Below are 17,785 nucleotides of genomic sequence, written 5' to 3'. Positions count from 1 at the left end.
GACTCTTGAGACACGACGTGTTAATTAGGAGCGTGCTCCGCACCCAGGGCTTTGGCACGGGCCGTGGGTGCCCCGCGGCAGGGACACCTCCCCGGGTGGGGTGGGAGCAGCCAGTGCCAGGGGCCCGGGGCTGCACAGCTCGCACCTGCCCGCTCTCCTGGGTGGAAAACCTGGGGGGACCCGACGGCCAGGGTGCTCAGGGCCTAGGAGCTGCATGCGGGGCCAGGAGGAAGGAAGGGCCGGCAAGTGCAACTAGTGGCAAAGGGAGGCGTTTGGGCAGGAAAGGCAGGCAGCCTCTGCGGCTGCTGCATCCGTCTCCTGCTAATATAATAATACAAGTTTGGGGTTTTCTTTGTTTTTGTTTTTCTGTAGAAACCTCTGCATCTTTTTATAGAGAAAAATGTTTGGATGAAAAAACAAAAACAACATAGGGTATGTGTATGTTTTATGCTCCTAAAGTGAAACTTGTTTAACCTAAAATAGTTTGCAAACGCTGTCTTATATACGTTTCGGGTTTTGGTTTTCGTGTTTGGTTTGGTTTTTTTTTTTCTTCCCCCCATGAAATGAAATCTAGTAGGCTGGGTCTAGGAATTTATACAGCTGATGGCTCTAAGTCTTTCAGACTACCCGACATATGGATAAACCATGCACAGATTTAGCGGGTCTGTCTTTATGTTAAAACGTATACGTGATAAAAATATATGACTGGGGAGAATTTCTGCGGTTAGCGCTGTTTCATTCGGAAACGCTCCAAGACGTTCAGTAAAATTACGTTTCTTTTCAGGGGATCTTCACAATGAATCGATAACCCTTTTTCCCAGAGAGTTTTTCGCATGCGTTTCTCGGCCATTATGCAATAGGGGGCTCACAACCATTTTTTGCCGGTGCCAGGTGCTGTGTGCTAAAAGGAGCGTAGTCGTCGCAGGTGTATATTAGGCATTAGCCAAACGTAAAGATATTAGCCAAAAGTGCCTCCTGACTGGTGGGGGTTTTTTTTATATAGTTTTAAGTCTCGGAGAGGTCCTCAGAGGCAGATGCCAGGCTGCACACCGAGAAAGGGCTTCATCCCCAATCAGTCTGAGCCCATTTGTCCATCCCTCGTCAGCGATTCTCGCTGAGCCTCTCTGGGGGGAAAAAAAAAGAAAGAGGAATATAGTTTTCTAGAATCAAAAGTTATCTTCAAATGTTTTTAGGAGTATAGTCAAGGAGTAAGGATGTTTTAATTTCTGATTTTCCAGCTCATGGGTCATATTTGACCAACTGCTTTCAGCAGAAGACATGCCACTTTGTTGAGCTATTTAGGAATCAAAAAGACTGTCTTAATTTAAAACAAGGAGCCTTTGTTTTAGTTGGTGACTGCCTTGTGAAATTTTTCAGTTCTCAGCGGGTTAACCAGGGAACAGGGGCAGAGTCATAATTGGCCTATTTAGAGTATTTTGCATGTGAATAGTGTGTTAGTGAAGCATTACTAAGTCTGTTGTGAGTGACATGGTGATTAGAATTTAGATTAGGGAAAACACATTCTGTACTTTATCAAGTACAGTAATTAGTTCAGTCAGTAAAAGTTGATTACAAGTAACGATAAAGTTAGATTTTTGGTACTTAATTTTAAAATTTCTTTATTAAATGGTAAATTTGTTCTTAATATAAATGGTAGTATCTACACCTGTTTTATTGCGTATCAGAATAATTAAAAGAACAATGTGTTCAATGCAGAGTATAATCAGGGGATTTATATATTATGGGTAAGTTTCAACGTAGTTTATAGCAAATAGAACATTACTCAGGAAATTGTTCTTCTGTCATAGTCTCGGAGAGATTTATATTTTTCCTTACAGCGTGGGTCAGAGAAATGTTTTCTGCTGTTTCATGGAAACGAGGTAGTCCTTTCCTAGCTGAGAAAGCGTTGCCTTTCCTGGGATGCATCTTGTTAGTTAACGGTACAGGCATAAAACGGATATATTGAAAGTCCTGGTGCTGCCACTGCTGCTGCTGTACAAAAGCCGTAATTGTTTGGGGTTTTCTGAGGTGCCTTCTTTTCCTTTTTCTTTCTCTTTTTTCCCCCAATGGCGCTGCAAAAAAAAATTATTAATACTGTGTCGTTTTGCTTTCCCGTTTCAATCACGTATCACGTGAAGCCTGCTCTGTACGTTTTATTTAACGTGGCAAGACCTGATCCACTGGATTCACAGATAGGAATTTTTGCCTTGTACGGGGAGGAGGGGTAGACAATGAGGCTGTGTCGTGCACACTGAACCAACCGCTCCATCAACAGCACGATTTCGTTGTTTTTTGAAGTTTTTTATTATGGTTAAATCCGTGCACTTAACTGTCTCGTTTGTAAGCGCAGAAACTGAATTAATTGCCTTCAAATATATTGAGCTCCCAAAAGTTGGTAAAACACCGATTACGTTTGAATAAGTAGGCAATAAGTCTCCTTTAAATGTGAATAACTGTGTCTTAAATGAATTACTTCGTGTTTCCCTAGTTAAGGGGAAAAGATGCTCAACTGGAAATTTTTGTCATGTCTCCTTTAAAGATTTGGCAGGTTCTTTCAGTTGCTTATGAAGGTCTCTTTGCTGTGTTATTTTTAGGAATGGGAGATAGCTAATGATGAGGAAAGTCGGGTTTAACATGCACGCGCACACACATATATATTTTTAATCTTTTAGCAAAGTCTCCTTGGAGGTGACATGGATATTGGCAACCCAGGAGCGCTCTCCCCCACTAAGCCTGGCTCCCAGTACTATCAGTATTCTAGCAATAACCCCCGGCGGAGGCCTCTCCACAGCACCTCTATGGGTGAGTGACTTTTGTGTTCAACCTTTTATTTTCTTTCCCATTTCAACAAATAATTGGAGTTTCGTCCTGTTTAGCAATACTTTGAAATAAATACAATAAGTGGCAGAGCGTACGCGTACGCCGCCGGCGCGCTCGGAGGGGTTTGTTAGCCGGTTGCTCCTCTCTGTCCTCTTTGTCGAGTGTGCAAGGAGCCTTAAAAGTTTGCTTTTTTTCGAAGCAAATCTGAAAACAAAGGCCAAAACATGAACAATTTTCCAGCATTTTTTACTGCTGGACCTAAGAGCGGTGGCATCCACCCGGTGTTTGCCAAACTGCTGCAAGGCTGGCGTGAGACAGCGGGGCAGGGCGGATGGGTCTGTAGAAAACCTCGGTGCAAAACAGAACAAAACCAAAAAGCCTGTCTTACGGAGACACCGTTTTGTCTTTTTCAGAAGTACAAACAAAGAAAGTTCGAAAAGTTCCTCCAGGTTTACCATCTTCAGTAAGTACCCGCTCATCTGCTCGCTTGCTTGCGCTCGCGGTGGCTTTGTTTGGTTGCAGGCAGATAGAAACGAACCCGCTCCTGGGCTCGCTGGGCACTAAGGGCTTGAGGACAAGGTAAGGAGAGTTTTAATCTCATCCCTTGTCCCGACTGGGAAGTGATTAATTACACGGTAGGGGCAAACGTGTGCTGCTGACGGGGACTTGGAGCGGCAGCCGGCAAAGAGCTGGCGCGGGCGGCGCGTACCTGCGCGGGGCGAGCGTCCCTTCCACGTGCCGCTTCGCTTCTTTGTCGGGATGATGGTGATTTATGGACTTGCATGCTCAGAGAGGATTTATGAGGAGCTTCCGTGGGTCTCGCCCTGGGATGCGGGGCGAACATCTTCATTTTCACGTGAGGGCTCTGAGCTCTGGTACCTGCAGCAGAAGCTGTCTGGGGGTGACGCCAGGTGTCAAGCGCTGGCATCCAGCTGCTGCCAGAGGCAGTCTGGGTTGCTCAGGCAGTAACGACAGAGCTGGTAATTACCCAGGGTTTTCCCCGATATTTTAAAGGATGTCCCCGATCCCTCTTTGTGTAAGGAGGGTTACGGATGCCATCCAGCGACGCTGGGCGCGTCTCTGTGCGTCTGTCGTGAGACCTTCGCGTGGTGCAGTCAGAAGCTGGTGTTTCTCTCTTGGTTCGGTGGAGTCCTTTGTTTCATGAGCCAAATAATTAGTTAATTCGTTTCAATTTTTTCCATCGTCGTGTTTCCCCGAAAAGAAAAGCTGTACCAAGGTGCATTGCATCTTTTGAGAGCGTTCACTTCCAAATCCTTTAAAATATATAGAAAACAGCAGGTTTAAAATTAACTACACAGCGCTTCAGCAAATACAGCGTAAAGAGCAGCACAGCTGAGGAGGGTGTTTTATTCCACTCTTTTTATTCTATGCTTCTCTTTCCCTGCCGTTACTTTGAAAATGCATCTTTACTCCATCAGTATCTGCAAACAGAAACCAAGCCCCACTCAGGGAAGGAGAGCTTCCCTTTCCTACCTGATGACTCCGTTTGTTTTTGTCTTTAAGTCTGGTTATTAGGAGGAGCTGAGTGACAATCAGTCCTGTGCAACACGTAACAAATTGACGTGTTGGTTTCAGGTGGATTTCGTGTTGTCACCATAAATCCAGGTGAATTTGCAAACGAGCAGACATTGAAAGCTTCAGTTACTGTAGTGGCTGTGCTGAATGGTTGGTTGGTTCACTTTATATATACGTGTGTATAAAATAACATTTCAATCTGAGAGAGGAAAACTCCTGTGAACGTCCTAATTCAGTCGCAGGGATTATTGTGATCTTTGCAGTGTTCAACAACTGCAAACGTAAATCTTCTCCTAAGTTGCTGAAAAATGGAAATTCTAAAGTTGCAAGTTTCCAGTAAAGGAGCAAAACTTCTCTTTTTTAATTAAAAATAAGTCCCCACACGTGTCTTTTAAATTTATTTCACTGCGTGTTTTTTGGTTGTGGTTTTTATTGGGCTCCTTTCGCAGCAATGGCTAATATCCTCCCCAAAGGTTTTTACGAGTTACTGCGATGCTTGAAGTTAGAGGTGGATTTAATTTAGATGAAACTCTAGCTTTTAATAGTTGTTCTGACAACTTCCCGTGATCTGTCCCTCCCGGCTCTTTGCAGGAGGCAGCGCGGGGAAGGGGAGGCAGAGCCACCGGCGTGCTGCGAGGCAGGGACGGCTCCTGCTGCCCTGCTCTGCCATTCCGGATGGATCAGGAGTTGTGCCCGCTTTTTGTTCAGCAAATAAAAAACAACCAAAGGCAATGCACCTTAAACCTGCCCTTATTTTTTCATATGATGTAGGGTGTTGCTCTGTAGACAGGTGAGCGTGGACGGGGATGATTTTGCTGCAAAGGACAGTTTCAGCACAGCAGTCCCCCCTCTCTGCCCTCGCGGTGTGGGGAGGAGCAGCAGCCTTTCTGCAGGGAAGGGCAGCGTCTGAGGGATTCAGAACTGTTGCAAAAGTTTTTATTATGGGCTGCTTCTCGAAACGAAGGGCAATTTCTGTGTTAGTCTGGAATGTGTGCTTCCTTTGCTCCTCTGTGAATGCAGTTGTTGTGCGGAGCAGAAATACCACAGCTCAATACTCTTCAGTATTTCAGCAGTACTTTTAAGTGACATTATCTCAGAGTAGAACATGCACTTTAAATACTTCAGATTGTTTTAATGAGCCGTACAATTTATTAGAGGATAAAACAGAAGAAGGTATTCCTGAATATCTTTAATCACCCGTAGCTCAGCGTCATGAACACAAGGCTAGCATGGTTCTGAGGGAAGTAACAGCCCTTTGTAAGTGAATGTACAGATAGGTATTTGGTCTTGTTTTCTCCATATAAGGTGAATCATACATTTAATTTGAGATAATATTGCTTTGGAAAAGGCACCTGTGTGCCTCGAACCAAACGAATACCACATCAAAGGTCAGATTCTGTTTAGGTTATAGATTATGTCACACTGAACTGCCAGGATTGATGATGCTGAGTGAAGTATGTGCATTTATAAATTGACTAACTAGATTATAATGTACTTAGTTGATAGGGTGGAAATATTGCTGTATTTCTCTTAAAATATGTATATTAACTTGTTCTCAATGTGATTTATGCAGTGGATATGGAGATTAATGCAGCAGCGTTTGTGAAAGCAGTTATTGTTGATTAATTCATAAGTAGTCTTATAAAAATTTCAATGATGAATGATAATAAATATGTTGTATCAGCTCCCCTTTATTATAAGAAATGGCTACGAGTTTGGAAAACAGAGCAAATTAAAAGTGTGGAAACAATTGGAGTTTGAAAAACAATGGAGGTTCGAACTGAATGTGGTGTGAGGAAGGTGATGGTCTCTCAGGTGTGCTCTGGGTGTGGGGGCTGTGCCCCAAGCCAGGCCGTGACGGTCCTGCCCATGCTGGGCCCCTGGTCTCAGCCGCAGCTCGTCACAGCAGTGGCAGGCTCTCTGCAGCCTCTCCCAGTGTGCTCACAGCAGGCTCTCTGCAGCCTCTCCCAGTGTGCTTACAGCAGGCTCTGCAGCCTCTCCCATCTCTGTGAGGTTTCAGGGGTTCGTGGTTATTCGAGGTGCTGTAACCTGGATGTGTCTGCATGCCCCAGCGTGCTCTGTGCTCTGCCTTTGCAGGCAGTGGGGCGGGAAGCGTGGGCTGCCTGGGCACTCGTGTCCAGGGCTCCCCGTCTGTGATACAATGCAACCTAATGTGTTTCTCTGGGCTTAGAGACTCTACCCAGTCTGTTTAGGGCAGAGGGATTTACTGGAACGATTTCATACTGGAGTCCTTCAGGCAGGAGCCCGGAGAGCCTCGGTCCCACTTGAGCGGTGCGATGAGGGTTGGGGTATTCTGGAGTGAGACAACTGAAGATGAGATATGGGCATGACTGTGTTGGGAAAGGGAGATTCTTCTGTTAAAACTTGTGTTCCTTGTTGAGGACCCACGTACCTTTATGGAGCTGTGACACAGTAATGTTTTGTACCAGGGCTGGTGCATTGTGCAATCCAGGTGGCTTCTCTGCAGGGTCACCCTTAACACCAGCCGTTCTGGGACTCTGTGAGCCTGAGGCCTTCATCCAGCCACCCATCGACTACTGTTGGTTTAATGACATCTGACCTTTCACATTGTTTGCCAAGTGATGTGACATTTTCTGCCTTTCTTATCGTGTCCAGTAAGAGCCAGGATTGAGCAAGCTGTGCTGTTCTGTGTGGTTGGTTGGAAGTGCCTGTGAAGGAAGGGAATGGGGAGTCTTTTGGGAGAAAATGTGAGCACAGAGAGAAGGGCTTAGGTTGGAGAGGTCATGTCTGAGTGGTGTTTTACAAGAACTTTCACCATCCTGACTTCAGTCCATCACAGTGGCACTGTGCCAGGGAAGTGGTGGTGTCTGATGGGTCCTGACTCCCAGCACATAGCACCTAGTTCAGAAATTAAGCCTTCACAGAGACTTTTGGTTGCCAGTCATCTGCAGGCGTGGTTCAAGTGCATTTTTTGCTTTCTTGGAGCAGAATTGCAGGCTACAGCAGGAGGAGGGCTTACTGAGACCAAAGTGGGAGCAGTCGGAGGAGCACAACTGGTGACATTCGTTGCCTTTGAGGCCCTGCGTGGCCAAGGCAGGCTTTTCCCTCCAAGAGGGAAGATGGCTACGTGAGCCCAGCAAGGGCCATCTGCAGGCTTCTGCATCTCAAGTTGCTCTCGTTTGTGGTGAAGCTTTCCAGTATTGTGCCTGAATATAATAAATTGCTCAGCTCATGCATTTCCTCCATCATCAGTGCTTTTTCTTTCAGTGTGATTATCATCTAGTAACTGTGCAGTTGTTTGGCACAGTCTCATCTTCCACTTTCTCATCTCATTCAGTCTCATCTTCCACTTCCCTTCTTTTTGGACGCTCTTTATGACCACACCAAGACCTCCTGCTCCCATAAGCTCCACGGGAAGAGAGGATGGTTGCAGTTGTTTGATCCCTGTTTATGGCAGACCTGGGAGCTCTAAGCCAAACTGAAATCTCATCTCTTGCTCTGTCTCAGCGGAGAGGCATTCATGCTCTCACCCCATGATGGCAAACACAGCTCTGAGCCCGTCCAGAACCCCTGACCACGCTCTGCTCCTCGCAGCCACCTCCCAGGGAGGACAGAGGATGCAGCAGAGCCCGAGCCGCTGGTGCGAGCTGCGGGGTGGCCCCTGAGGCCTCGTGCAGCTGCTGCAGGAGCATCTGAAGTTGCTCAGCAGCGTAACCACACTGTCTGAAGTCACAGTCCCAACCCACAGCTTTGGCTGCCGTGGCTCCGTGGCCATGGCTGCGCAGCAGAGCAGGCACAGAGCTGGTGTGAGGGTGCATCAGGGGTGTTACAGTATGAGGGGCTGTCGGTGCATAGCTGAACAGGAGGACATTGTCAGTTACCCCAGCTTGCACCCTGCTGACGGTACACCCTGAGCAGGCCACGATGCAGTTGTTGTTTGGCAGCTGTGCTGAGTTGCAGCCCCTGAAAGCCGTGTGCCAGCCACCCTGGGGACAGCAACAGGGCTTAAGTCCAGCAGGTCCAGGCTTCCACAGAGAATGGCTTTCCTAGTCCTGCTGGGACCCCATGGAGTTGTTTCAGCCTGTGCTCATTTCCTCATGTCTCTTCAAACAGAGGTGGAGCATCCCTGAGCATCCCCCATCCATGAGACAAGCTGCAGGGAAATGGAAGGAGCAGAAGCTGTGATGGTAAAAGCATCCATAGCCCAGCCCTGGCACAGCCCTTGAGTGCACTCATGGCTTCAGCCTCTGCTCATGGTCATGTCTTCCTACTTCCCAACGTTAACCTTTACTCTTAATAAACCAAACAGCTTTAAAATAAGTAAAAGGCTTAAAAATGGTGGAAAGAGGAGGAGTTAATGGTTCCTCATGTTGAACCCTCTCCTCAGAAGCTGCATCTGTAGGAGCCCTTGGGGAAGAGAGGTGACTTCTTGCTTGGGAAGGGGACTTGGGGCTCAGCTTGCCCCCTGCCAGGGGCTTCATCCATGCCCACGGCACCCACTTCACTTGGTTTGTCAAGTAGGTGCGAGTGAGCTCAGGGTGAAGGAACAGGGTCTGGCAGTAGGAGCTGGGCTGCACCAAGGAGCAGGACTGCAGCCACTGGACAGTGGTCTCACATTGTCTTTAAATGTTCTCATAAGGAACACTTTACAGCCAGAATAAAGAGTAGGAGAAGTCAAATGTCATCTCAGTTGTATTGAAACAGAGGAGAGGAACTGAAGAGTTAATTGGCTGTGCTAGCGAATCAGCAGGTAAACTCTCCCGTGCTTTAGTTTTAATGGCAAGAGCCTGTTTCTTTCATCTTAATTTAAGGTGTCCCCTCTTAGTCTGGAGACATCTATCTGCACTCGCTGTTGTGTCTATTCACAAGCGCGCCAGCTCTGACCTTGTTAGCCAGACAGATAAGGAAGAGTATGACTCAGTGGTACATCCTAAGAAAACACCTGCTTGGTTCCAAAAACCAAGAAAAGAGAAATACTACCGGGATGCCACCTGGAGCTTTTCCACAGCTTTATTCTGATTTCCACGGGAGAAGCCTTGATAGTTTTGCTGGGAGGTGAGGAAGCACTGCTTGTGCTTTTCGTGCAGACTTTGCAGACTTCCTACCTCAAGTGAAAAAAAAACCCACGGCCGTATGAATTTCCCTTCAGACACCCAACTTACATGGGAGCTTTCCAAAACAAATACAGCGTCCCCGTCTTTCCCTGTGCCACCTGCCCGATCAGAAAAATCACCCCATCCTAAGATGCTGATGTTGGTGCTGCTCCAGCACCTTCAGGGACGTTTCCTCACACCTACACTTGGGTGCTTGGGTGCTTCCCAAGGTTTGGCGGTGCGTTGTGGATTGTCACCCACTGGAGAGGTGACAGGGCACTGGGGGTAACGATGTGGTGTCTGCCAAGGGGGAGAGGTTCCTGGTCTGGACATGAGGTGAAGCTGCCTTGACTGTCCTTGCTGGAGGTGGACGCTCAAGGACAGCAGGGGAAAATGGGGTGAGAACTCAGAGGCAGCTTGCTAGCACCCAGCTAACGACTCGCATCGAGTGAGAGGGAGTGAGGCAGGAGATGGATTAGAGGGGGGTAACAGGACCTCATGTTGTCATTTTATCATAGTGTTTTAGTCTAATCCAGTGATTTCCGAGGTCTGAAAGCACGCAGAGGTGGGGCTGGACCTGTGTAGTGCTCGGTGTTGTGTCTGCAGTGGGGTGCCTGGCTTTCCCCGTGCATTCTCCCCACGTCCAGCTCCCGTGGCGGCCGCCCAGGGCCGCCGGTGGCCACGGGGCCATCATGCCCGCCGCCTCCTCGGCTTGACAAGATGCTCTTCATCCAGCAGCCCCCTGGGGGAAGCCGCCTGGCTAACATCCCTCCTCGCCCTTCTGGCCAGCCGTTATACCTCACTGCATTATGATCCTGAGGTTTTTCTGTATTAAAATCAGAACCTTATTAAACTCCACACAGCTTTTTGGGGTGTTTTTTTTAGCTATAACAAACCTCTGCTTTCTTTGGTTTGGGGTTTGGTGATTTTTCTTTTTTCCTGCTGTAAAATAAACAAATTAATTTGGAAAAGCAGCTTTAGCACACAGCAAATGAATTCCAACCAAGGAAAGGATAAAATCTGCCGTACACCGCTGAGGTGATCGGTGAAAAGACCCGTCTGTTACCTGAAATCGCTCCTGAAGGACCCGAGAATTCACTTTGCAGACAAGGCGCAGGGTTGTCGTTGCTGTTGTTTTAAAATGGATTGAAAGGTAGAGGAAAACGCAGATAAAAAGGGCTTAGTTTATTAATGAATTGCACAGGCTACCTTCAAATGAAAAAGCGACTGGGAAGGGCCGGCCCGCTACGTGGGATTTTCTGAGGCCTTGGCGGTGTGTTTTATTTAAAGGTGTAAAACCTTTACTGCAAAATTCGCACACTTCTGAGCGTGTAACTATTTTGGGCTAAAAAATGACGGAATCCAATACTGAATAGTTCTGGCCCATTTGTAGCAGCTGGTGCCAGAGGCCCTGGGATTAGTGGGGGTGGTTTTTTTTGTTTAGCTTGAGCAGAGACTCCCTCTTCAGAGTACTGCAGGTAGTGCACAAGGCGCTGCGACTGTCTTCATGGGCTGAAGGGTTTGGACAGCAGATCCAGGCGGTTCCCGAGTGCCTGCAGAAAAGGGCAGAACGAGGCACAGTAGATACTCAGCGGTGTTTTAAAGGCAACTCTATTAAAACAGTGTTTTAGGCGGAGAGGCGTTTGTTCCTGCTCCTGAGGAGCAGACCCTGTGGCGTGTGCTTTGGGATGAAGCTTCCCCTGCACGCCCAAGATGATGTCTTTCTTCCCCCCACCCCCCCCTTAAACTCGACACACATTTTTTTCCCTTAAACTTCCCATCGATCTGCCTCTATCTTTGCCCATCCTGAGCGTCAGTCCTGGAAGGTTCCTGGTAGAACAAAAGGAAATGCAGCCGTGGCCTTGCTGGGGGTCACCCTGCGGCTGCAGCCCGCAGCCGGCCTGCTGACCCCGCACCTCGCCTGCCCTTCTGCTCCCTCCTGGGCAGATTGGTCAGAAAATGCATATTATGCAGTAAAATCAGTGCGGAAAGCAGCGTGGATTTCATGTCTCACCTCGGGTCGCTTTCTTTGCATAGCTGCGTAATTTGTGATGCTCTTCTCAGTCGGGAATCGCAAGTGTAAAGCTCAGCACTTAATTTTCCTGTTTGAACCTGAGGATAATTGTTAGGAAAAGGCATTTAAAATTATTCTCTGTGCGGTGATCTGATTTTGCAGCTTTTCTTTAAATATCATTTGTGGATTGTATCCATTGCAAGCAACGCGGTGCCTTCAGATCTGTGATTAGCAGAGTTCAGCATCTCACACAGAGGCGTTCAGACCTCGTCTCGGGCCTTCCCAACATGGTTTCAGGAAAGGATGGCTTCTGGGGCTGGGCGTTTATTTTTTTGGATCTCATTTGCTTTTAAGTTTTCCTTCCATTTCAGGAGGGATTGGACACGGGGTCGGGGCGTGGAGAAAGATGCCGTGTGTGGAGTAGGGGAGGGCAGAACGTTAATGAAGAAGTTATCTGTGGAAGTTTATGATACCCTGTCGGGATTGATAGGCTTGCCCTCTGACTGGAGTACATTTATTAACAGAGTCTCTGTCTTTTGTCAAAGGAACATTAATTTTCGCTCTGAAGTACTTTTTTTGCCTTTACATAGGAGCTTTAAATGAGCAAAGGAAAGGAAAAAACCCAAAACCCCAATCAGCGTGGCAAAAATATAGGGGAAAAAGAATCGCATAAAGAGCTCCAATAACTATTAACGTTGCTAAAAGCATAGCAAAGCTCCCCTGACAGTTTCTTGGCACAAAACCTCGGAGGCCTACAATGGCTGGTTGTTTTTTTATTGTTATGTTATTTTCAATGGCACACAGCACGTTTCGACGGGCCAAACAGGCGGCCAGGGTCAGCGCCCGCGCCGGGGGGCACCGCCACGGCTTCGCACCCATAAATGCCCCTTGCAGTTTGCCTCCCAAAGCCTCTTCCCCACAGACACCTCCAGGAGAAAGGGGGTGGGGATGGGCTGCCTTGCCCTGCTTGCTCTCTCCACCGCGGGCTGTGGTCTCCCGCTGGACATCCCTAGGAGGACCTCAGGAATGCTGGAGGCCTTGGAGGGATGCTCTGTGTATTTAATGCATCCAGGTGAAAGGCGTCCAGGTTTAATCCCTGGCTCTGCAAAGACACAGATGGGCAGATCCCAGGGGTTTGCAGCCGGCCACGGGGACGGGAGTCCTCCAGACCCACAGCCCACCGCAGCATTTAAGGATGTGGATGGCTCGTGACAGGCGTTTTAGCGATGCCGTCCTCACTGTGCTGTAAATAAGGGTGGAAGACTGTTGTATTTGCCGCTTTTCTAGCAAATAATGAACACTTGGCTGTTTCAGGTGCCTCAAAGACCCGTTCCCTTGGTAGCCTCGGTGTGTTACAGCATCACCGGGCACTGCAGCGAGACCCGCCCCGGGCAGGGGAGCGTGTGTTCCCACTCCGGAGCCAGAGGGGCTTCAGCAACCCGGGGTATTTTAAGCTAGATTTGCATGTTACAGACGATTTGACTACTTTTCCAGATGAGAACATCTTTTCCCTGCCAAATGCAAGCCACAAAGTGACAAGGCAGAGTTAAATCGCTTGGTCTGAGTCCAGTTTGTGGGAGCCAGGCTGTGGCCGGGCCGGGCCGGGCAGGATGGGCTCCGGAGCCAGCAGCCCTCCCTTGTTGCCATTGCCACCTGGTGGAACACAAAAGGCTGTGGGTTCGCAGAGAGCTCGCCTTTAATTTTGGCTCTTTTTTTTTTTTATTGCAGCCACACTTTGGCAATAGTGTGCGAGAGTCCTTAACCAAAAAGATCCTCTCGTTTGCTCTGCAACACCTCATTTCTCCGCTCACAGTTCATTTATGATTCTGATGAGAGTGTTTTTTCAGGAAACACACATTTCACTTTTTGACCTAGGAGCATCTGTTAGAATTTTTTTTAATACTACTTTGGCATTCTGGAAGTGTTAATGTCTTTCATATCTGTTTAATGCTATTTAGGGATATTTATGATCACCTCTTGGTTACTTGGGGTAAAGTGTGTTGCAATTTTTTTCAAACAGACAGGAAAGCATTCATATGAGGAAACAGATTGCTTTAAACATGTGCTTCCTGTGACAGTAAAAAGAACAAATTAGATTTAACACTGTGTAATGAATGCATAAATGTGTACGTTTAAGCTTTTAAAAGCCTTACATTTGGTTCTGGCCTAAACAAAAAATCAGGAATCACCTATCAAGGCGCAACAAAGTAGATTTAAACACGTATAACCGAAGCCTGTTTGTGTTTCCAAAGCCGTTTTGCTGCAGTTTTCTGTTCCAGTCTGGACTTTTTTTTTTGCCTAGCATTGAGTAAATTTGGTCTTTGGATGCTCTGTCCTGATCCGAAAAGTGCTCTGCGTCGGTGAATCACAACAGAAGGAAGCGCTCGTGCAGCCATGTTGATTTACTTTGAAGAAGAGTTCATCATTCCCCTCAACAAGGAACGTCCCTGGGGTGGTAGTGTCCGTGCAGTCACACCCTGCACAAGAAGCTGCTCTTCCCAGGGCTTGCAGCGGACTTGAGGGTCTCCTCCGGGTCGCATCCTGCACCCTGTGCACGGTCAGAGCTCCCTGGGATGCTGGGCTGGCAGCCAGCACCCCGAGGCACAGAGCAGAGCTGGGGGCTCAGGGGGCCGGGGGGGCTGCGGGCGCGTGGCCACCGGCTCCAGGGGCTCGACCAGGCGGTGGGAGCAGGAGCAGCTGATGCCAACATCCATTCCTGGCACTGGCCCGGAGCAGAGATGATTACCTTTGGGGATGGGTTTTTTTTTCAGAGGAAAAAACAAGGAAATAGTGAGAGTTCACTGGCCCAGGAAGCAGCCTGGAAGTACTTAATGTGCTTTCCTCTGCATTCGACCTGTGCCTCAGTTTTTTGGCTGCGCTGGCCGCTCCAGCTTAGTCTCAGAGCTCAGAATATAACTGAACTCTCTCTGGGAATATGAGCGAAAGGAAATTCTGTCACGTTCAACATATGCCTTAACAGCTATCTTCAAAATGCAAACAATGGTATAACATATACTTAATTATTGTTCTCCGCTTACCTACCAGGGGGGCAGAAACTATTCTGAATCGTAGCTGCAGCAATTCTCCAGGAAGCACTCTAAATGTCTGCTTCTCGTTTTGCATCCTTGTTTTCCTTTGAAGACGCATCTGGAAAAGAATTAAAGGCAGTTTCCGTCCGCCTTCACCCAGTTAGTTCCCTCGCACCTTCCATTTTCCGTCTTTCTTACGGCATAAAACCCGCTCAGGTGAAAACTGAACGTGGGGTTGGGTGTTTTTGTGTGTCGCTGACCGTCGGAGGTGCAGCGTTGAGGGCGTGAGGGCACGGTCTGGCGTTACAGCGGGCTGGGATTCGGCCACAAAATGGCTCAAAACGCCAGGAAAATGACCCGTTTCTGCCGAGACTGAATCTTTGTGGGTGTTTTTTTTTTTTTTGCAGGCAGTGGGAGTTGGGTCTAGAATACAGTTTGTTTGATAATTAGTGCACATCTCCTAAGACTTTCAGAGAGATCCGCGTTTAACCTTTCAGCCACCACGCTCTGACATGAAAATTAAAGCACCTTTTATCATTCTCTGGTATTTAAAGTAAATATTTTTCAACCATCTTGGTGCAACAGGTTCCCGAAGATTTAAAGTGTGCCGCAGGTTTCCAAAAAAACTTCATTTTTTCTTATATTTTAAATGTTCTGTTTGTGCAAAATTTTGAGAATCACCATAAGGGCTTCTTTGCATTTTTAATTTAGTAACTAACATATGAATAAATTTGCATATTAATTAGTTGCAGATTAAATCATGCATACATAATTGCCTCCTTACTGTGTTTAATGTTTGTCAAAATCTCCAGCCTGGTTTGATGGATGTCGTATGAAAGATTACAATTTGATGTACCCTTGGAAGTATTTACACCAATAATGCACGATTCTTAATAGCAGAATTCTCTAGTTATATACAGTTTCTAATAAACATGTAAGATAGGTGCATGTCCCTTTTGACTAGCTTTTTTTCCTTGCACCAAGTCATTTACTATTCATAATCATTAATGCATCTCCTAATTATACAGCATATGTCTGTTAACCACTTCCTTGCCTCTCTTTGGGCTGCGGCGCCTGGATTTTTAGTGCAACTTGTATTATTTGAGAGGCTATTCCTGGGCTGTTTTAGCCTCTGACATGAGCCATGGCTTCAGGTTTCCCTCACCTGCGACGTTTGGGGGAAGAGTTGAAAACGAGACGTGCATTTTGTGGTTTATTATGGAGGCTGGAAGAAGCGAGCTGCGCTCCGTTCGTGGCTGAAGGCTTCTCTGCTGTGGCTACTGCAGTAAACCATCCAAGGACGTTCCAAGTGCAAAAATAACATCTACTGAAATTACCACCACCCTAGCGCCGAGCATCCCCGAAAATCAAGCGGGGGGGTGGGCAGGGAAGGTGGGGTCGGGGGCTGCCGTGGCGACGACGAGGGCTTTCCTGGGGATTGCCAGTTCCCCATTCCCCCGTGGGCAGCACCTGGTGCCATTGCCAGGCACCCACGGGGTGTTCTGAGCCCTCACCCGGGTAAAACCCTTCAGACTTGGAGACACGTGTGAGCGCAGCAGTGGGTTTGCGTTTTGCCTCGCGGGGGCTTCTCTGAACTTTCAGCTGTACTCTGATCGCACTTTTAGGCTCGGTCCGTAGCTGTGAGGGTCTGAAACTGTTATTTTTAATGAAATCTAGATTTTTGTGTAATTGCAGAAGTTATTTTTTTGGAGCTGAGGCTTTAGGGGGAAAAAAAAAAACCCAGAAAGAACAGGAAATACTGCAGGACCCCTGATAAAATCCCAAGAGCTGGCTGCGTTGAATTTATCCGTGAGCAGTTGATTTCCTTCTTAATCTGGCTACACATTAACTACTTTTCCAGCAAAAGCAGTTTCAGAGGACTTCCAAATAACCATATTTTGTTAGAGAAGTTGGCACTGACATGTGTTAGGCATTTAAGTGTGAATTTGAGCAGTCAATGGGAATATGGTGTGGTGTTAGGGAACAGCACCGGGGAAGTCGGACCTTGCTCCCCAAGCCTGCTGCCTACCTGACAGAGAGTTTTCTGGCAAGTGGCTTCACCTCTGGGTGCCTCTTTTGTTTTTTAGGCCGTCTTTCTTCATCCAGGCTGTAACCCTTTCAGGTCAGGCTCCAGCTCAGCACGGTGCCTGTGCAGCACAGGCTGACAGAGGCTTCTAGGAACGGCTGCGGTATAAAAATACGGATTTTAATCAAGCATCTGGATTCGTATAATTGAAAATGTGCTTTTGAGTATTAATTAGGATTGCTGAAAGGAAAAGTTCATGGGAAAGTGTGTGTGTCATTTCAGTGAGAGATTTCTCCTGCAGTGTGTGTATGTGTTTACACTCGGTTTGCTGTGTGTTTTAAGTGCGTGCATTTTGTGTATAAATACAAAAATACGCAGATTTCATAGGAGATAAAATACACAGGGAAACCACTGCACGGCCCCAAGTACTCACAAAATCACACACTTCATTTCAGAAGAGGCAGCAGCCTGACATCTTTAGTCCAACCAGCCAGGCTGCATGATATATTTTAGCACGTTTATTCACCGTGAAAAGCCCCAACGCTATCAAAGGTACAAGCACCCCTTTCTCCTGCAAGGATTTTACACAGTAGAAATAAAACATGGTGGAACTAGTGCCCAAAGACCTCACAGACTTACTCTCTAATCACAGAAGAACATAAACTGCTTAATACTTACCACTAATTATCCTCCCGCACTGTGCAATTTGGTATTAAATCACAAAAGAATGTTCAAATACCATTAAGGGACAAATCTACAAAAGCAAGGAAATTGTGAGGCCAGGCCAAATTCAGCCGACTCAACCCTGCCTGCAATAACATCCCTGGCCACAGATCTGGCCTCAGGCACCACAACTTGGGCCCTTGCTGGGAGACATCAGCACCTTTGCTCTGCTCACCAGGCCATGGGGGCGGCTTGCTCAGCGCTCGGTGGGTGCAGAAGAGGAGCACGGTGCTCTCCCTGCCCCTGGATACCCATCCTAAGCAACCATCTACTGCTTTTTTTGTGTTCTGATGGCACCTTACCCAGTTTCTCTAGCCAAAGGGTTAAAATTCGCTCGGAAAGCTTAAATTCTTCATCTTTAATGGGAAAATTGACAAATGTTGCGCAGAACATCTTTTGTTTGAAGATCTCCGAGGGAAGATAGATACCCGACAGTTTCCCTCCTCCAGGCGATGTTCCTGGAGAACGAGAGACAAAACGATTTTATGCAAAGAGAGTCGGGGGGGGGGGGGGAAGAGAAGTAAAAATGGTGACATCGGTTACAGCCTGGTCCGGCATGGCA

General features: G+C 47.4%; 1 protein-coding gene across 11 annotated transcripts in view; it reads left to right on the top strand.

Annotated features, from left to right (window-relative positions):
• TCF4 (transcription factor 4) overlaps positions 1 to 17,785 on the top strand; it is a 244,056-nt gene that overhangs the window by 145,534 nt on the left and 80,737 nt on the right. For all 11 annotated transcript variants that reach the window (XM_062017198.1, XM_062017203.1, XM_062017205.1 and 8 more), the window contains 2 exons: positions 2,673 to 2,802; positions 3,234 to 3,283. In XM_062017198.1, coding sequence (XP_061873182.1) covers positions 2,673 to 2,802; positions 3,234 to 3,283 — 180 coding nt within the window. The remainder of the gene's footprint in view (positions 1 to 2,672; positions 2,803 to 3,233; positions 3,284 to 17,785) is intronic.

This window comes from Colius striatus, chromosome Z, assembly GCF_028858725.1.
Source record: "Colius striatus isolate bColStr4 chromosome Z, bColStr4.1.hap1, whole genome shotgun sequence".
Taxonomy (NCBI): Eukaryota; Metazoa; Chordata; class Aves; order Coliiformes; family Coliidae; genus Colius; species Colius striatus.
Note: the sequence above shows the minus strand (reverse complement) of the source record. Positions and strands in the feature narration are given on the sequence as shown.